The 20,854-nt window shown below is 37.3% G+C and overlaps 1 protein-coding gene across 1 annotated transcript; it reads left to right on the top strand.

The window, feature by feature from the left end:
* Window positions 1-228: 228 nt before the first annotated feature.
* On the top strand, window positions 229-19,924 carry LOC121752996 (protein ILITYHIA-like). Its single transcript, XM_042148123.1, has 60 exons — window positions 229-406; window positions 1,258-1,643; window positions 1,739-1,870; window positions 1,976-2,357; window positions 2,488-2,634; window positions 2,793-2,977; window positions 3,079-3,205; window positions 3,331-3,404; window positions 3,637-3,713; window positions 3,999-4,035; window positions 4,119-4,285; window positions 4,672-4,855; window positions 5,016-5,093; window positions 5,425-5,544; window positions 5,622-5,681; window positions 5,818-5,943; window positions 6,021-6,132; window positions 6,221-6,390; window positions 6,768-7,070; window positions 7,160-7,276; window positions 7,359-7,460; window positions 7,544-7,693; window positions 7,814-7,978; window positions 8,059-8,235; window positions 8,487-8,609; window positions 8,779-8,859; window positions 8,932-9,048; window positions 9,290-9,462; window positions 9,792-9,869; window positions 9,960-10,107; window positions 10,658-10,780; window positions 10,898-10,954; window positions 11,023-11,133; window positions 11,248-11,439; window positions 11,498-11,671; window positions 12,558-12,668; window positions 12,759-12,828; window positions 12,922-13,000; window positions 13,464-13,566; window positions 13,654-13,824; window positions 13,921-14,043; window positions 14,126-14,239; window positions 14,501-14,607; window positions 14,685-14,736; window positions 14,825-14,931; window positions 15,002-15,061; window positions 15,146-15,260; window positions 15,588-15,698; window positions 15,805-15,942; window positions 16,017-16,139; window positions 16,285-16,356; window positions 16,562-16,674; window positions 16,781-16,939; window positions 17,032-17,128; window positions 17,200-17,382; window positions 17,775-17,969; window positions 18,782-18,961; window positions 19,063-19,195; window positions 19,364-19,442; window positions 19,574-19,924. Exons 1-60 carry the CDS (start codon window positions 304-306, stop codon window positions 19,611-19,613), a joined length of 7,893 nt encoding a protein of 2,630 aa, XP_042004057.1. The 5' UTR covers window positions 229-303; the 3' UTR covers window positions 19,614-19,924.
* Window positions 19,925-20,854: the final 930 nt, after the last annotated feature.

Here is a 20,854-nt window from a genome sequence, read left to right as displayed (position 1 = left end):
AATATTGAGTTACCAAAGTTTCATTTTTTTTTGTATACAATGCAAAGTGCTACATAATAATACTAATGTATTTGTAGATAAGTGGAAGTGGATTATATGTTATTATCAAAACACTCTGGTCAACAAAAACAGAAATCGAAACTGAATTCACTAAAAATTAAATTAATACTAGTACTAGTACTATAATTCTAAAAGAAATATAAATACAGTGTGCTTACTAAAAAAAGAGTCAAAACACTGAATTTTGTCCACTCAGATTCTAGGTCCTAAAACCCTAAATTTGAACCCACGGAAGCTCATCCAATGGAGTCGCTGACGGCGATCGCCGCAACGGTCTCCACGCCGTCCACCAGCCGCCGCATTGAGATCTTCCGCCACCGGATTCCGCCACTTCTCGACAATTTAGGTACCAGAGCTTATAGATGGATGCTCGCCGTGTGCATGATTTTTTACGGAATTTAAATGTGTGCTCTGCTTGTGATAGCTGTTTATATGCATTCCTTAACTTTTCCACATGCAAGCGATTTATCGCTCAGCTGTTTCACAGGAAAACCCTATACTGGTCGTTGGAGTGGGCGGGGTTGGTTTCTTAGCTGATTGAATGAGTATTAGTTCGTATATAATGAATTAGCTGGAGTTGTAGTTTTTCATTTCCGAGTGTTAGAAACACTTAATTCTGTTATTTGAATTAGTTATATGAGAAAAGTAGTTATATGAGAATGGACATCTACTTGTTTTGACTGGAATCGTTAATTTTCTTATTCATTTGACTGTCATCAATAAATTTGTAGCTGTTGCTACCGTCTCCTAGGTTTTATGGACTAGCTAGGACGGAAAATTGGATTTATTCACTACTTTCTCATTCATTTCCAACTCAGAATTACTAATAGTAAGCATGGTTGATAATTTGATTTCAAAGAAGATGCAATTGTCTACTAAGTGTTGTGCATTATGGAAAAAAACTGTCTCTTTTGGAAGTAGATGGCATAGGTGATATTTAAAACTACATCACAGAATGATGGATTGTTGGAATACACATCATCTTCACAAAGCCAATCTTTACTCATGCTTTTAATTTAAAGGTGCCTTTGATTCATATGTGGTTAGTTTCGATACGTATTTCTATCCTAAATATGAAAAACGTCAAATTATTGATGGCCGAGTTAAATATAGTTTCGAAACGTATTTCTATCCTAAACGTGATTCATAAATGTTTTTAGACATTATTTTTTAACTTTCTGACATATGATTCTTCAGACTCTTCGCAGATGACTGCTGAGCTTGTGTCAATATTGGTTGATTTAATTTTCCAAACATTACCCATCTATGATGACCATGGATCAAGGAAAGTTGTGGACGAAGTTATTATTAAAGCTTTGACTAAAGACTTATTTATGAAAAGTTTTGCAGCAACCCTTGTACAGGCCATGGAAAGGCATTCGAAGTTCCAATCACTGACAGGAGGTTACAGGCTTCTAAAGTGGTCTTGTATACTCTTAATTCATAGTCAGTTTGCTACCTTATCAAAGAATGGATTGTCTAGGGTAGCCCAAGCACAGGCATTGGTACTTCATATGGTCATGCAAGGACCATTTGGTGTGAGAAGGGCTTGCAGGAAAACCTGCTTTCATTTGTTTACTAAGGTCTCCTTTTCATTTTCCTTCTATGATATTTTCTCTTATTTAATATCCATGCTGTGTCATTTTCTAATGTTTGTTTCATTTAATTTAATTTTCAGTCACCAAGCATATATAAAGCATACATAGAGGAATTGAAAGATGGAAGGATTCCATACAAAGATAGTCCAGAGTTATTATATTTGATGCTTGACTATGCTAATTCATATCCTTCTTCATTTGATAAACTAAAGGTAATTCACTATATACATATAACTAGCAGTGTGGTATAACAAATCGTCTGCGTAGTTCTCAGAATTTTAGGTTTGTGAACTTATTGCATTTCCTTGGTTCTACAGGACTTGTTTCTCGACTTATATGTTACATCAGTTCTTAATGCAAGGGATAAGCCCACAAAGGGCCTCAGTGAGGCTTTTCTTCCATTATTTACTCATATGTCGCATGAAGATTTTAAGAACAGCATACTCCCATCTTCTCTTAAGATGTTGAAACGAAACCCAGAACTTGTTCTCGAATCAGTTGGAGTTCTCTTGCAATCCGTCAACCTCGACTTGAGTAAATATGTAACTGAAACTCTCCCAGTGGTACTAACACAGGCTAGGCATGCAGATGAAGGAAGACGTCTTGTTTCTTTGAGCATAGTTAGGTGCTTGAGCCAGAAGTCAAGCAGTCCAGATGCTATAGAAGCTATGTTTACTGCTATCAAAGCTATATTGGGAGGTATGGCTAAATGTGCTTGTTCCTTGAATAGTTATCAGTGGACCTGATAGTAACTTGTAATAACTTCGACTGGCAATCAATCAATTTCTTGATACTGGTTGATGATTTCATATATTTGTGATACAAACAGGTTCGGAAGGTCGTCTTACATTTCCATACCAGAGAGTTGGCATGGTTAATGCACTTAGAGAAGTTTCAGCTGCTCCTGAAGGAAAATATTTTAGCAGCTTGTTTCCAACAGTGTGCAGATATTTGTTGTCATGCTACAAGGAAGATGGTTGGTCTTTGCTTAATCTCTATCACATGCATCTATACATATGATAACTTTAGGTTAAAATTGGACCTCTTCTGAATAGGCTTCTTTGCAGAAATGGTGTTATGTGCATGGAAAGTATACATTCTGTATTATCTCTTATTGAATTTGTTGATTTGCAGGAAATGAAGAAGTAAAGCTTGCAATTTTGTCTTGCTTGGCATCCTGGGCTGTTAAATCAGGGGATGCTATTTCCCCAGAGTTAGTTACCTTCTTTGTTTCTGGACTCAAAGAGAAGGAAACACTGAGAAGAGGTTACCTTCGCTGTCTGCGATTAGTATGTAGAAATGCTGAAGCTGTTATCCAGGTGACTTTATATGTAGCAGTAGCACACAGTCTGGGTTGTTGTTCTTTGTAGTTTAAAATACTATTCCTCCTTTCGCTCAGATCTTATGTTGTATGCTATAGATGTCATCCCTATTGCTGCCTCTTATCCAACTAGTCAAAACTGGTTTTACTAAAGCTGCCCAGAGACTGGATGGCATTTTTGCACTTTTTTGCGTGGTGAAAATTGCTGCTGTTGATGTAAAAGCAGGTGCTTACTATTCTAGCTTTTGTTTTGCGGGCTGCGTCATTGCACATACTTCTTGGTTGCATACTTTGTTGATGAGATCGATTCCTTGTCAGTATCACATGTTTCTCACACCTCATTTCCTATAGATGAAACAATATCGAAGGAGAAAATCTGGCAATTGATAGCGCAGAATGAGCCAACAATTATTCCAATTTCCTTGGTCAGTACTTCATTCTCCGAAGACAAAATAAATGGCCATTGTGAAAAGAATTGGTGAAGAATACTCAACATGTTTTCTTTCAGTAATTAGATGAATGCATGTTCTCCATTTGATAGGGGGGTCGAAAAATGTCACCTAAAATAATTTTTTGCAGCTATAAATAAGGAAAGCCTTAACGTTTGGTTTTGGACCTTTTCCTATCCAGTCAGCTAATATTATTTTACTTTCGCAGGCATCAAAATTGTCAGTTGAGGACTTAGCGGCGTGCATTGACCTTGTTGAGGTTCTACTTGTTGATTACTCTCAAAGGTATGGTTAATATAACATGTGGTAGAACTGAAGCACATTATTAAATGAGGATACTAATCTCTTCATAACTACTGATTTTCAAGACCTATCTTGTATATTTTCCAGAGTATCAATTGTACGCCTGTTGGTTGATATCAGAAACCAGAAATGTGCACATGTGCTTTTGTTCCTCATTAATTGGCATTTTTTTAATCAGAAGCTACTGAAAATATTTGATGTATTATCATACTAAAGTTAATGTCCAATAATCCAATTGTTTAAATTGACCTTTATCTTATGGTGCAGGCTATTGGAAACTTTTTCTACCAAGGGATTCATACAGGTGATTACTACTAAGCCGCTCCTTTTCTTATGTTGATTGTTGAAAGGATTTTCTGTTATTAATAGTTTAATCTCATGCATCAGCTTATATTGTTTTTGCTGTGCCATCCGAATTGGGAAATAAGGAAAGCAGCCTATGGCACTTCGAGGAAGATTCTTGGTGCATCTTATGTATTAGCTGAAGCTATTTTACCCGAATTTTTGAGTTATCTCTCTGTTGTTGGAGAAAAGGCTATTATTCTTAAGATGAGGTAATTCAATTGTCACATAACTCTTTTTTATGCTTCATTACTTTGTGTGGTTTTTATTCGAATCACTAGAGGAATTTAGACACGTGCAACCATAAAATTCAAAAATGGATACAAGCCTTCCTTCCCGAATGTGTCGGTGGTATCTAACAGAATACGATAACCTAAGTTCCTCGTCAAAATTTCCATATCCTGGGTACAGACAACCATAAGATGTTAAGGACTTTTTTTGGTTGTTGTTGTCTTCTGTGGTTTTTGATTCTTTCCGTCAGCTATCATTTTGGTAGTTCTATTTATGAAAAACCATGCATCTTGATGTATATTTGATATCTTTGAAGTTGCTCCTGTCTGGGATGCTCCCCCCTTACTAAGTCATTTTCTTCTTTCAGTGATGCAGAAAATGTGACAGACTCTCAAGTTCCTTTCCTTCCATCAGTTGAAGTATTAGTTAAGGCGTTAGTTGTAATAGCACCTGTGGTTTCTGCTAGAGGCCCAGATGCCTGTGTGCAGCTATTGCTTTGCGTACATCACCCTTGCATCATTGGAACTCGGGAAAGAAGTTCAGTTTGGAGGGTATCTTTCTCTTCTTAATTGACTTTTAGTTGGCCCTGTTTTTATGCCTCTGGATGGGTTGAATTAAAGTTATTTTCATGTTTTGATAGTCATCCCCATTGATGATGTGTGCATCATTTGTTTCTGTTACATTGTGCTAATATTCATTCTCCTTGTTCAGAGGGTGCAGAAGTGTTTGCAGAAATTGGGAATTGATGTGATTGGTCTTATTACTGCCGATGTTGTTAAGTTATGCAAGGTAAATTGCATTTTCTTTTAAAAATGTTAATTGTTACCAACTTTCTGAGTCATGCATGCGTTAATATTCATGTCTGATCCTTTTGTAGTTAGGTTGTGTTTGGTTTGGGGATTTTTCAGACCCACATTATCTATTAGCTTTTATTATTATACATACATTATCTTTTTAGCTTTTTTTAAGGTCAACTAGTGAATACACTTCAAGCATTTCTTGGAGCTGATACCCCAATTATGGACCTTTTGCTTTTGATAAGCAAGGCACCTATATGGTGTTTTATTTATATTTCAAATTAAATGTTTTTTTGTGTTATTAAAGTCCACTTGTCATGAAGGGACTATTAGGCTCAAATGGATTGTTGAGTTTTAGCTACATGGAGCAAGAAGCGGCTTTAAACTCCTTGTCCACGCTGATGTCTATTATACCAGCAGATACTTATGCACAATTTGCTAAGGTTGGCTTCATCCCTTTCTCTGCTCTTTCTGACTATATGGTGATCTGTGGCTCTTTTTACATGAATATTTTTTGCAGTACTTCGCTGATCTCCCAGATCGTGTTGCGCATGACGCACTCTCAGAAGTTGATATTCAGGTTAATTCACCCTTAGACTTGCTATGATTTTTTTTTTCATTTTTCAACATTTTCTTTTGATGCTATTTATGGATGTTACTTGTGCTCGTTATTTGTGCTCGTTATTGGATAACTGATTTCTCAGTTTCTGTTCCAGATCTTCCGAACTCCTGAGGGAGTGCTTTCTACCGAACAAGGCGTTTATATTGCGGAGTCTGTTGCCTCCAAGAATGTGAAGCAAGCAAAAGGACATTTCCGCATTTATGATAAGGATGATGACCTGGTTAGTGAAATGCCATCTTTTCAATTGGAAGTATGGAGATGCTTTAATTGTCTTTACTGAGGCATGCATGTTTTCAGGATCAAGTTAGCTCTAATAACTCAGTTGCTAGTTCGAATCAATCTATAAGACGAGATGTGTCCAATGCCGTGTCTGGAAAAAAAGATGCTCCAAAGTCAATGAAAAAATCTGGCAAGTTATATCTGTCATATTTGTTTGAATATCGATCACCTTTTATTTAGTTTATGCTGACCATTTATTTTTAAAATTTTGTTTCTAGAGAAGACAAAAACCTCTAAAGAAGAAGCCCGTGAATTGCAGCTTAAGGAAGAGGGTCATATTCGTGACAAGGTCATGTCAATTCAACAAAACATTTCATTGATGCTCAAAGCTTTGGGAGAAATGGCAATTGCTAATCCTATATTCACTCACAGTCAGCTTCCTTCTTCGGTTAGTTCCTATTCCATCATTAACAATCTCTTACCAGCTATAAATATAATAACCTAGTTATAGCATATCTGTAGGTATCATTATTTTGTTCTTAGAAGATTTTAGCTATATGTTTTTGGTTCAGTAGTTTGATTTTAAAAGAAGGATAAGATGCATGTGAAGATACTGCTGATTGTGGTATTTCTCTGGAAATTTTTTGTTCCAAACTTCCAATAGTCTCTCAAAATGTATTGTCATGAGTTTTCTACAAGGTGATGAATTTTTATTATCACAGAAGACAATAAAATTCAGCTACTATATACTGTACTTTCTTTGTTTTAATATCTAGTATCACAGTTTGTATATTACAAAACATGGACTCAGAATATCATTTTCAGGTCAAGTTCGTCAGTCCTTTCCTTAGGTCACCAATTGTAGGTGATGCTGCCTTTGAGACATTAGTGAAACTTTCGAAATGCACTATTGATCCCCTTTGCAATTGGTCTCTTGAAATTGCAACTGCATTACGACTAACTGCCACTGAAGAAACTAGTATCTTGTGGGACTTATTTCCATCTATTCGTGACGGAGAGCATGATGGAACTCCATCACTTGGTCTTTTTGAACGTTTAGTCAGTGGCTTAACCACCTCCTGCAAATCTGGGCCTCTTCCAGTTGACTCGTTTACATTTATTTTCCCGGTAAATTACTCTGCACTGTTGGCTGTTCCTATTCTTCCTCTTTCTTTCAATGCTTTGAACTTGCTCTGGTGTTATGAATTATTTTGCAGGTAATTGAGAGGATACTTTTGTCTCCAAAGAAGACAAGTCTTCATGATGATGTTCTCCAGATACTCTTCTTGCACATAGATCCTATGTTGCCACTCCCAAGGATTAGAATGCTATCAGTATGACCTTGTTTCTTGACAACCTATCTAACTATACCATTAATTTTATGGCTTCTTATGTTACTCATGCCATGTTTTTCAGGTTCTTTACCATGTTCTAGGTGTTGTACCTGCTTACCAATCGTCTATTTGCCCAGCATTGAATGAATTGTGCCTTGGTCTACGTCCTGATGAAGTAGCACCTGTACGGCTCCATTATTGTTTTTAATTCTAGCAATCTATATCACAAATGAGTGGTTCACTATATTTCATTTTCTCTTTGTATAGGCTTTGTCTGGTGTATATGCCAAAGATATGCATGTCAGAATGGCCTGCTTAAATGCTGTAAAGTGCATTCCGGCTGTCTCCAATTGTTCAATTCCTCAAAATGTTGAGGTTGCGACCAGCATATGGCTTGCTTTGCATGACTCTGATAAGGTAGTAAGGCTAGTTTTGTCACGGTTTACTTTGCAAGACTCTGGAATTATTCCGTGATTCTTTTCCCTCTGGAAACCAAAAGAACCTTACAGTAACTTGTGTGCCATTTATGATGTTTAGTCGGTTGCAGAAGCTGCGGAAGATGTGTGGGATTGTTACCGCAATGACTTTGGTACAGATTACTCTGGACTTTTTGGTGCACTTTCACATGTTAATTACAATGTTAGAGTTGCTGCGGCAGAGGCCCTTGCTGCTGCTTTGGATGAAAAGCCTGATACGATACAGGTAACACAACTATCCAGTTTATGTAACCTGGACTAAATCCTCAATTCATTATCACTACTTTCTTATTAATAATTATTCAGGAATCACTATCAACCTTGTTTTCTTTATACCTCCGTGATGCTGGATTTGGTGGGGAGAACACTACCACTGGTTGGCTAGGTAGACAAGGGATAGCCCTGGCATTACACGGTGTGGCAGATGTCCTCCGAACCAAAGATCTTCCTGTTGTGATGACTTTTCTGATATCTCGAGCTTTGGTACTCATATTCCATCACTTGCATTGCATTGTTGATATCAACTGTCTAACTTTAGATTTGCTTACTCTTGATGTTATTCCTTGAGTTATTTAGTAACTTCGATTTTATAGCCTACTCAAATGGAATGAACTGTGTAGTTTTTATGAATATATGGGGCAATCTCTTATATTTGACTTGTAAAATTCAACTTATCTGGTTTATTGTTTAATCACCTCCCTCTTTATCTGAACCTGACTGAATTGAGCGTGCAGGCTGATCCTAACACTGATGTTCGTGGAAGAATGGTTGATGCTGGAATTTTGATTATTGACAAGCATGGCCAAGATAACGTTTCCTTGTTGTTTCCCATCTTTGAGAATTTCCTGAACAAGAAGGTCTCTCCTGTCCTATATGTTTAATCTTTATGCACTAATTTCTTCACTTGCTTGTATTTTCTATGATTCATCTCTGGATGTCAGCATCTTGTTTATATTTGAATATCTGCATTCAGGCACATTCTGAACAAAATAATATTCATGCCTTTGTTTGGAATAAATATTGCAGGCATCAGATGAGGAGAAATATGACTTGGTACGTGAAGGTGTGGTTATATTCACAGGAGCACTGGCAAAACACTTGTCCAAGGTCTTAACCATTCCCTTAAAAATTTATTACAGTGAAGTAGATACCTAGCCTGAAAATTCCTATTATTTCCAGGATGATCCGAAAGTTCATGCTGTTGTGGAGAAGTTGTTGGATGTATTGGACACACCTTCTGAGTCTGTGCAACGCGCAGTCTCCTCTTGCCTTGCACCTTTAATGCAATCTAAACAGGTATTCTGGGATTCTAGTTAGTGGTGGTAATAGTTGTTACTTCTATGTATACCTATAACTTTCATGAGCAGTTACCAGCCGTTATTTCTACTGCTTTCTCTTTAGCAGTCTAGTGGTCTACTTTTTCCCGCCTGCTTTTAGTAATTTTTTATACAATTCTTTGGTTGCTTTTGTAGCTTTTTATTTTCCCCTTACCTCTTTTTTCATGTAAATTTACATTTATGGTGTGGTATGGCCTCAGGAAGAAGCAGGGGCTCTTATTTCCAGACTGCTTGTTAAGCTGATGAAGAGTGACAAATATGGTGAGCGCCGGGGAGCAGCATTTGGACTTGCTGGAGTAGTTAAAGGATTTAGAATATCATGTCTGAAGAAGTATAATGTTATGACAGCCTTACGTGATGGTCTTTCTGACAGGTCTGTTTCTATGAGTTGTTTCAGGTGTTCTGTACTTCAAACATTTGGTAGAATCCTTGTTACATTGTAAAGTTTTATAGTTATATTAGTGTTGCAGGATTCATGAGCTAAAGAGTTAATGATTTCCTTTGATGATTTTGAAAGAAACCAATCAAACTAACTGGATACCCTAAAGCACATAATCAATTGATTATATGCTTTGGATGTTATCATGACAAACTCCCACCAAAAAAATTTCATTCCTTTTTTAGACATCAGCTCTTTACACAATCTATGGGCTTCATGATATATTTTTCTATTGGCTTCATATTATATTTCTTTTGTTGCAGAAACTCTGCTAAAAGCAGAGAGGGAGCTTTACTTGCTTTTGAATGTTTCTGTGACAAGCTTGGGAGAGTATTTGAGCCGTAAGTTTATAGATATTGTCTTGTGATTTTTTTATCACCATGAATCCTGGGAGAATTTATGGATAATTCCCTACACCTCCTCCCTTTCAGGTATGTGATTCAAATGCTACCCCTGCTCCTGGTATCGTTCTCTGATCCAGTTATTGCCGTGCGAGATGCTGCTGAGGGTGCAGCCCGTGCAATGATGTCTCGACTTAGTGCTCAAGGAGTCAAACTTGTTTTACCATCCCTTTTAAAGGTCTTCACTCTCAGATTACATTTCCCATGAACTTGATTTTATAAATTTACAGTACTCTTACTGATTTTGATATATTTAAGAGGTTTGGTTGAATATAAGTGTCCACTGTCTGGTAGAGTGCTAATTTCATGAAAGCCAGTCTTGATTAAATGTTGATTCTAAAGCATTTCTTCCTCAAATCCTAAACTGTATTCTGTTGAAAAAATGATGCCCCAAGCTATACCTAAACCAGTTTAATCTTACTACTAATGAATTTACTCGTTGTCTCCTTAACTAGAGCACCAAAAGCAGCCTTTTAATAGGTTAAGATTTTACTAGGCCTTGTTCTTTTTGTCGGAGCTCACTATTTTCTTGGTTATTCATGTTCCTTTGTATCTTTGTTAACTAGGACTTTTTCTTTTTCTTCTAGCATACCACCTTGGCATATGTTTGACATACTATATTTCATCTCTAATCAGTTCTCTACAGTAACAATCTGTTTGTGTAGTAGAATATGAAATAAATCCATTTTGTGTAGAGAATGACTGCCAACTATTATTTCTTGAGTTAGGGCCTTGAAGATAAAGCCTGGAGAACAAAGCAAAGTAGTGTACAGCTACTAGGTGCTATGGCGTACTGTGCTCCACAGCAACTGTCTCAATGTCTGCCCAAAATTGTGCCGAAGTTGACTGAGGTCTGTACAGAGCGCAAAAGTGCATTCTGTTTAGCTGATTCTTTATGAACGCACCCCAAATTTTCAGTTGGGAACTGTATGAGCTCTTGTTGAGCAATTTTCTTGATTATTTTCCAGGTTCTCACAGATACTCACCCCAAAGTCCAATCAGCTGGACAAACTGCTCTCCGGCAGGTAAATAAATATTTAATCAAGTCTCAATAACTGCATTGATACATATATTGACTAGTTGTTTCAATTAGGTTGGAGAAGTGATTAAGAATCCGGAAATAGCAGCTCTTGTCCCGACTCTAATGATGGGCCTCACAGATCCTAATGATTATACCAAATATTCACTTGATATCCTTCTGCAGGTAAATATTATCTGTATGCTTTCGATGGATGTATGCATTGGATTTGTGTCATTACATTAGATTTCAATGGCTTCTGGAACTTTCAGACTACCTAATGACTACTGAATTTTGCAGACTACCTTCATTAATACTATAGATGCTCCTTCTCTTGCATTATTGGTGCCCATTGTCCATAGAGGTCTTAGGGAAAGAGGTGCAGAGACCAAAAAGAAAGCTGCTCAAATCGCTGGAAACATGTGTTCTTTAGTTACAGAGCCAAAGGATATGATCCCTTACATAGGCTTACTTCTACCTGAAGTGAAAAAGGTAATCCTCTGTGTTAGAAAGTTTTCTTGTATGAGTTTTCTAACTTGCTATGTAACAGGTCCTGGTTGATCCAATCCCTGAAGTTAGAGCAGTTGCCGCCAGAGCCATTGGTTCTCTCATAAGAGGAATGGGAGAAGATAACTTTCCAGACCTTGTTCCTTGGTTATTGGACACCCTGAAGTCTGATGGTAGCAATGTTGAGCGGTCAGGAGCAGCTCAAGGGCTGAGTGAGGTTAGAACATTATCTAAATCTATAATATTTCTTTTCTTCTGTAGTTTTGCGTTAATGTAAATGTAGAACAGTAAATATAGAGACATAGTATAGAAAGTAGTAGTTGAATTATATTATTCAACATAGGTAACATATATATAGTACAAGAAACTAAGCTAGGCTATGTTACATTACCGATGTGGGACATAATACATATAAGATATTAACAGTAAAAATTGTCTTCATCAAAGTTGCTTGATAGCTATGTGTTGAACTGTTGATATAATCCATACCTATATTACATTATGTAAAAACATACTCCCTCCGTTCCACGATAGTGGAGACGTTTCTTTTCGGCATGCGATTTAAGAAAAATTGTGTTAAGTGAGTTAAGTAAAGGAAGAATAAAGTAGGAAATGAAAAAAGCAGAGAGATGAATAGAGAATAAAGTAAGAGAGAGTAAAGTGAGTGAGAAGAATTGTGCTAACTTTTACTAAAAAAATGACTCCACTACTATGGAACGTACCAAAATGGCAAAATGACTCCTCTACTAGTGGAACGGAGGGAGTAAGAGACAAGAAGACTATCTTTGAAAGAAGATGAAGTTGTGTGGGCAACAAGGCATTCATGTATAAAACTGCTTTAGAAGATTCACATATAAAACTGTTAACTGTCCAGTTTTACAAGTGGTTAGCTGTGTGACTTGAAGTGAGACTCGTGTGAAGAACTCTCCAACTAATTGAATGAAGGATCAGCATTGAATCTCATTTTTTGGCGGGAGTTTCTTGACTTTCTTAGAATTTTTTTTATTGGTTCTTGCTCTGTATTAGTACTGGTTAGTGCATTACTCTTTCTTCTTTGTCTAAATTAGAATAATGATGCAGTATTTTATCTCTTTCTTCTACAGGTATTGGCAGCACTTGGGACACAGTATTTTGAGGCCTTACTTCCTGATATTATTCGGAATTGTTCTCATCCAAAAGCTCCAGTTCGTGATGGTTACTTAACGCTGTTCAAGGTTAGATATTGACTATACCATGATCATGCTAATTTTTTTCTATATATTTGAGTACGTTATTTTGATGAAAATCCTTTATGCTTCCTGCAGTATCTGCCAAGATCTTTAGGTGTTCAGTTTCAGAAGTACTTGCAACAAGTTTTGCCTGCTATTCTTGATGGTATGTCCCTATAAATGAGTGTCTATTGCAATTGTTCTTGACCTGCTGTATACTTGACCATATTCTGTAATATTATGTTTTTGCATCTCCCAGGCCTTGCTGATGAGAACGAGTCAGTACGAGAAGCAGCTCTCAGTGCTGGGCATGTTCTGGTTGAACATTACGCAACTACGTATGATCTTTTCAGAATTATTTTGCTTTTCCTCAATGATAGATTGTTATTTACATCTGCATTAACTGGGTGGCTCTGTAGTTATGTTTATACTCCCTCCATCTGCATTAATTGGGTGGCTTTGGGTACATAGATTAAGGAATACATTTTTTTATGGCCATAAATTGAAGGGGCCTTACTTATTAAGACAATTTTTGGGCTGCATTATTAGTGGGACAGAGGGAGTAATTCACAGTAAAATTATACCCTTTAAGCTTGTTTAAATGGTTGGTCATCCAAGTAGTTTTGGCTGCAAGTGGATGAAATAAGAATTGTTATGCACCATGCATCCACTGTTGGGGGGAGGGGAATAGGGTATAGCATGGATGTAATGATGTATACTCTAGCCAGAAGACAACTCTTATGGCATTATTAGACATATATGCATTCATTTTAAACTAAAATTGCGTTTTCATTGTTTCAGGTCTCTGCCTCTGCTCCTTCCTGCAGTAGAGGATGGCATATTCAATGATAGTTGGCGTATTCGGCAGAGTTCTGTGGAATTATTGGGCGATCTTTTGTTTAAGGTGTGCGTGCTTCCATAGTCCTTTCTATCTTCTTTTTCTCTAGAAAGTTAGAATGCAACTTCAGGTTTTGTTATGATCTTTGTTTAGGTTGCTGGAACCTCTGGGAAAGCCCTTTTGGAAGGTGGTAGTGATGATGAAGGTTCTAGCACTGAAGCGCATGGACGGGCTATTATTGAAGTACTTGGAAAAGATAAACGTAATGAAGTTCTTGCTGCATTGTATATGGTTCGCACAGATGTCAGCTTAGTTGTACGGCAGGTATGGTTATAAATTCATTTTGACCTGTGATGCAGATTTGCTCTCCAAGTTATCCTATTTTAGAATTTTGACAGTGTAACCCTATGTTCTACTCAGGCTGCACTGCATGTCTGGAAAACCATAGTTGCAAATACTCCAAAAACCCTCAAGGAAATAATGCCAGTTTTAATGAACACACTAATAGCTTCTCTGGCTTCATCATCTTCAGAGAGGCGACAGGTTCCTCATCAGATCCCTATCTTTTAAGATAATCAAAGGCATGGAGTGTATAAATTTAAATTGCTCTTCTTATAATTATCAGGTTGCTGGACGGTCATTGGGCGAGCTTGTCAGAAAGCTTGGTGAAAGAGTGCTTCCCCTAATTATTCCTATTTTATCTGAAGGTCTCAGTGACCCTAATCCTAGCAGAAGACAAGTGCGGTTTCTTCTCTTTCTGTACCCCTTTCAATGCATGTGTTGCACTATTGTTGTTTAAGTGATGTTTATGCATTAAGAAGTGATCAATCAACTAGGGTATTGGAATAAAAATTGTTTTGCTGCTACTTATAAACTGGCATCTTGTTGCTGCTGGGAGTTTTTATGCTTTGAATGAATGTGATGAACATGTTTTCCCTCCCTCCTTTCTTTTTTTTTTGTCATTTATTTGTGTAAAGTATTTACCCGGGATGAGGTGCAGGGTGTATGTATTGGTTTAAGTGAAGTGATGGCCAGCGCTGGTAAGAGTCAGTTGCTGACTTTCATGGATGAGCTCATCCCAACAATCCGGACTGCTCTTTGTGACAGGTACTTAGCGTTATCCTCATCTATTGGGTATTGTAGTGCAGATTAATGACAACCTTCTTTTATGTGTTTCTTTGCAGCACACATGAGGTTCGGGAGTCTGCAGGAACTGCATTCAGTACCCTATACAAGGTATGCCTTTAAAATTACCTACGAAAAAAAGTTATCTGCTTTAATGGACAAACTCATGATGATGTGAAAGCTGTCTTGTGGTGTGTAGAGTGCTGGTTTGCAGGCTATTGATGAAATAGTTCCTACACTTCTTCACGCTTTGGAAGATGAAAAAACGTCTGATACTGCTCTTGATGGCCTAAAACAAATCTTGAGGTATTTTACATGGTTCTTTTTTATTTTTATATTTACATCTGTTGTACTGAACTTTCATTGTCAATTATAGTGTCAGGACCACTGCTGTGCTGCCTCATATACTACCAAAGCTTGTTCACCTTCCACTATCGTAAGTGCAATAATTTACAGATTGCTTTGTACTTTTATATAAATAACTCATATTCTTAACTTACATACTTTGATTTGCCTACAGCGCATTCAATGCCCATGCTTTAGGAGCTCTAGCGGAGGTTGCGGGGCCTGGTCTTGATTTCCATCTTGGTACAATACTGCCTGCTTTACTTGCTGCAATGAGTGATAGTGATGAGGTATGTCCACCATTTTGGGTTGTCCATGATTTAAAGAACCATTTACTTTTTTCCCTTTTAGTACTGACCCCATATTCCATGAACTTTTTACTCTCACAATCCATTATAAAACTAATACTAAAAATGGGTCCCACATTTCATTTAATTTCTCAATTTACTTTTCTTCACTAAGTCAAGCAATTTCTTAAAACCCATGCCGAGTCAAAAAGGTTCTTTAAATGGCTGACGGATGGGTATTAGTTATTTGTGTACAGGGTGTTGCATGCTCTTCCTCTGCAATAGCCTTATTTATGTCTTAACATTTACTTTTTTTCTGTGAAATTGTAGGATGTCCAGAAGTTGGCGAAAAAGGCAGCAGAAACAGTTGTCTTGGTTATAGATGAGGAGGGCATCGAGTCTTTGATTTCAGAGCTTCTGAAAGGCACTTCTGATAATCAGGCACGATTTTTTACTATCTGGCCATTGATATTGTTGAACTTGAGTCATTGTCCAGAATAGCAAGTAATACAATTGTCAAATTCTGATAAAATGGTTTACTTTCCAGGGATCAATAAGAAGAAGTTCGTCATATCTGATTGGATATTTCTTCCAAAATAGCAAATTGTATCTGGTTGATGAAGCACCAAACATGATATCTACCTTGATAGTTTTGCTTAGTGATCCAGATTCAGCTACAGTTGCGGTAATTATTAAATGGAAATCTGCTCAATCACATTGTGAGTTCGCATTTCATCTACTCTTCTGTTTTTTCTACAGGCTGCTTGGGAAGCATTGTTGAGGGTTGTAGGCTCGGTGCCTAAAGAGGTTCTTCCTTCATATATGAAGCTGGTTCGCGATGCAGTCTCTACAGCTAGGGACAAAGAACGCAGGAAAAAGAGAGTAAGTTTAATGCTCCCCTTTTTCTGATTGCAGCTGGTGGAAGACATCTCAAAATCACGTTATAAGGAATTATATTGTTATATTTGATTTATTGTGGATTGTTTATATCTGTTTTAAGTTGTGACCCTTTGTTCCACATTCACAGGGAGGACCGGTTCTGATACCTGGATTCTGTCTTCCTAAGGCACTTCAACCTGTTTTACCCATCTTTCTCCAGGTACTAACTACATCGAATCTTCTGGAAGTGGAAATCTATTTGTGATCTTCACTTGAGGTGGTCTATGGTCTATATGCATGTGTTTTGTTTGTGGGTAGAAGAGAATAGTTAATAAGGTGGTCTACATATGTATGGTTTTATCCTTATTCATTGAGTAGTTATTATTGCTAGTCTTGAATTCCTTGGTACAATTTCTGTGCTGTAGGGTCTCATAAGTGGATCTGCTGAATTAAGAGAACAAGCAGCATTGGGTCTTGGAGAATTGATAGAAGTCACAAGTGAAAAAGCCCTGCGTGAATTTGTTATTCCAATTACAGGGTATGTTGTATGATTCTTTTCATGGACTATTTTCCCTTCTGCCATCATTAGTTAGTGACTTATTAATTTAATGGAAAGCTGATATGACTGTAATTATTATTTCCAGTCCACTGATTCGCATTATAGGAGACCGTTTTCCATGGCAAGTGAAAAGTGCTATTTTATCAACTTTGACCATCATGATACAAAAAGGTGGAATGGCTCTAAAGCCTTTCCTTCCCCAACTTCAAACTACTTTTGTTAAATGCCTACAAGACAATACACGGTCAGCTCATTAGAATCGCTCTATTCAAATGTTAGCTACCAAGTTTGTTTCCACAGCTCCTATTTTGTGCTTATGTAGAACTGTTTTTGCAGGACTATTCGTTCAAGTGCTGCAGTTGCCCTAGGAAAGCTTAGTGCTCTCAGTACAAGGATTGATCCATTAGTTGGTGATCTTTTGTCTGGTCTTCAGGTATTGTCATATTTAATTTATTTTCCTTCGCATTGGCTCTAGAAAATAACCCTGCTCCGTGTTTCTACCAGGCGTCAGATCCTGCAGTCAAGGAGGCAATATTAACAGCTTTGGATGGTGTTATTAAGAATGCTGGAAAAAGTTTGAGTAGTGCTGTTATATCTCGTCTCCACACTCAGATTAAGGATATGTTATACAGTGAAGATGATCAAATACGAAGCCCAGCAGCTGGTATTTTGGGATTTTTATTGCAGGTTAAAAGCTATATTCTTTTGAATGTCACTCTTTAGATTTTTTCAGCTTGTAAATATCTTGTATGTGGCTTTGGGCATCCTTTCTTGCACATGAATCATTCTGTATGCATATTACTCCCTCTGTCCCACAAGAATATGCACTCTTTCCTTTTTTGTCCGTCCCACAAAAATATACACTTTCCAATTTTGGAAACTCTTGTATCTCTTATGAGGTGGGAACCATTTTCCACTAACATTACTTTCCAATTTTGCATTAAAACTCGTGCCGAACCCAAGGGGCATATTCTTTGCGGACGGGGGGAGTATTATTTACAAAAAAAGATTTATTATTGTTTCTTTAAGTACATGAATATGGAATTCCTGGTGTTAATTGCGATGGTAATCTGTAACAGTACTTGGAAGGCGCTCAAGTTTCTGAAACACTTGCGGAAGTAGTAGATTTCTCGTCGTCGTCAACATGGACAACAAGACATGGATCAACTCTAGCCATATCATCCATGCTTAGATATAATGCTGCCATAATTTGTGCTTCTCCATTGTTTACAGACATAGTTGATGCTCTGAAAAGTTCATTGAAGGATGATAAGGTATAGTCTTCAGGACTGATTAAACTCTTCAGAACTGGCATTAAGTGAACTCACTATAACTCTTCCTAATGTCGATGTTATAATAAATATATATATAAGAGCATCCGCAATGGTGCCCGTCCGGGGCGGAATTCCCACCGGCGTGCGGGAATTCCGTCGCTGACGTCCGCCATTGTGCATGCCTGCAACGGATACGGAATTCCCCCGAGGACGTCGCAGTTCCGTGGCATTAAGCGGAATTCCGCGGGGAAGTCCGCCGTTGCGTTGACTCCCGCGGAATTCCGCTTTATTTCAATTTTTTTTGGTGCCATCTATATATACTGTGGCAGCATAGGGATCGTCGTTGATGTAGTTTTTAATTATTGAAATGTATTTTTTTTAATTTGGTGAAATGTACTTTTCTTTTTTTAATGGAATTTTTTCCCTATTTGTGTCGAAATTTTAATTATGTAAATTGTTTACTTCCGGAAATTGTTTAATTTGTGAATTTGTGAATTTTTTTATTGTGGGAATTCCGTCGGGAATTCCGCGGGGAATTCCGCCATTGTCCAGTGGGAATTCCGTATCACATGGCAGTGCAGTGGGAAGTCCTTATGACGTGGCAGGATGTGTTTTTGGGAATTCCGCGGGGAATTCTGCCGGGAAATCCGCGCCACTGCGGATGCCCTAAATTGGAGAAAATGAAATATCTGTGCCCCACTTGTGATTTGCTATTATAAGTTTCCGTAGAGTGGTTTTGGATAGTATGATATTCTTAGTAGATGTTTCTTTACTCAGGTATTAGTGGATCTAAAACATTGGTTTTTCTGCAGTTCCCTGTTCGTGAATCATCAGTTCGAGCTTTCGGAAGACTTCTACTACATCAGAACCAGAACGATCCTTCAAACAGTTCTGCACATTTGGCATCAATGAGCTATTTGGTGATGGCAATCCAAGATGACTCAAGTGAAGTGAGACGACGGGCCTTGAGTTCTTTGAAGAAAGTGGCCAAAGTACAGTGTTTTTATGATTATCACCAGAATAGCACAATGTTACATACTTTATCAGTAAAATGTTCAAATTGTAATCTAACCCTCACTGAAATCTTTTGTAGGCTAATCCACAGGGGATCATACTTCATGTTTCCTTATTCGGACCTGCGCTTGGTGAATGTTTAAAGGATAGCTCTACACCTGTTAGGCTAGCTGCAGAAAGATGCGCACTACACTGCTTCCTATTGTCAAAGGGTACACCTCTCTACTTCTCTTGTTTGCTTCAAATCATAAGCTATTGTTAAATATCTCTTGCCCAGCAGTGGACCCTTGAATTCAGAATTTTTGCTCAAGTTTTACGATAGATGAATCCCTGCTTTATATTGCATCCAACTCCTGTTCTTCCTGCATACTTTCTTACAGGTACGGAATATGTTCAAGCTGCACAAAAATATATTACAGGGTTGGATGCTCGAAGAATAGCAAAGCTTCCTGAACACAGGTATGGAATTTTGTTCTCACTTTTATATAAACCCCCAATTGCCTTATGCGCAATAAAAATTAACAGAACTTTTACTTCCTTAAAAAGTTATTGATTTTACACAATTGTGTTAACTGGCTGCGTTGATGCAGTGATGATAGTGAAGATGGTGAAGATGAGATTAACGGCTGATTTACCCTTTTGATGGCTGATACGACTTGGCTGTTTATTGATGATGTTTTGAATCTTGAGGGGCAGAGAATGCCAGAGGGGCGAGGGGGAAAGCCGATTTCCCCCATGTCCTATTAGTTGAGAGACGTTACACTAATATACACACCCATTAGCAGCATATGTCGTATACTTGTTCCCAAACAGGAGATGTGAGATTGCTTCTGTAACTTTTGTAGGCAGCCATTTTGAAACTGGAAACTCTGAGTGAGCATGCGTTTTTCTATATAAAATTTTCTTTTTGAGTAATAAAAATTATTGGGTTTTTGGTTTTACGAAATGTTTTATAATGTGTGCGTGTGTTCCTAGTGATTTTAGCCCGCTTTTATACATTGGATACAAGCATTCAACTGCTTTATGTATTATTAATACATTGATTTTGTTTGAGTGTCACTGCATTCAACACTGAACTCGAGGAATTATGGAAGCGACATAAGATCACCTATCTCATGTCCAATTTTTAAGTAATACTATCCAAAATAAAGTGTAAAGAACATTCAATGAAGGGAATAATAAAACCACCTGATTTATAAAATTCCTACAAAAATATGTACTGCGAGGTTTGTACTACCATTCCACTTTATTGTGATTTTAACAAATGTTGCTTATGCATGAATATTGATGTTTGTAGTTTGTACTCCCTCCGTTCCTTGTTAATAGAGACATTTTTTTTCGGCACGGAGTTTAAGAATAGTGTGTTAAATGGATGGTGGAAAAAGTAAGAGAGAATAAAATAAGAGAGATGAAGAGAGAATAAAGTAAAAGTGAGAATTATTTTTTGTCAAAGATATAAATAATTCAATTAATTTGAAACTTCCTAAAATAGAAAAGTGACTCTATTAACATGAAACAGATGGAGTATACTCCAGATACTATTTCACAACCAAATGAAATACACTATAAAATTAGTAGTTATTTTAAATTAATACTCTTGTAGTAGTTAAGCAGGATATACTAGTATGTTCTTCTTCAATATACTATTTTCTCCCCTTCAATATCTATAAGCAGGATATGTACTGAATTGGGCGTTACGGTTGGTTCCTGTCATGGAAGGTGCATTGAAATCTCAACAAAGTTGTAATAATTAAATAATAATCAGTTCTACAATAAAATATTTAATACTGAGAGGACATAAAAGTCATTGTGCACATGAAATTGTGTGAATCAAAAACCCAGAGTTCCAGGCATGGAGAGTTAAAGAAGCT

The sequence above is a fragment of the Salvia splendens genome, chromosome 10 (genome assembly GCF_004379255.2).
Source record: "Salvia splendens isolate huo1 chromosome 10, SspV2, whole genome shotgun sequence".
Lineage (NCBI taxonomy): Eukaryota > Viridiplantae > Streptophyta > Magnoliopsida > Lamiales > Lamiaceae > Salvia > Salvia splendens.
The sequence above is the reverse complement of the archived record's forward strand: the minus strand, read 5'-3'. Positions and strand labels throughout refer to the sequence as shown.

What these genes read in the sequence shown, in the direction of transcription:
- LOC121752996 (XM_042148123.1), top strand. Translation starts at nt 304, where the DNA reads ATGGAGTCGCTGACGGCGATCGCCGCAACGGTCTCCACGCCGTCCACC. An exon ending in CTTATGCACAATTTGCTAAG is followed by an intron (nt 5,545 to 5,621) that starts GTTGGCTTCATC and finishes TATTTTTTGCAG; the next exon opens with TACTTCGCTGATCTCCCAGA. An exon ending in TTCTACCTGAAGTGAAAAAG is followed by an intron (nt 11,440 to 11,497) that starts GTAATCCTCTGT and finishes GCTATGTAACAG; the next exon opens with GTCCTGGTTGATCCAATCCC.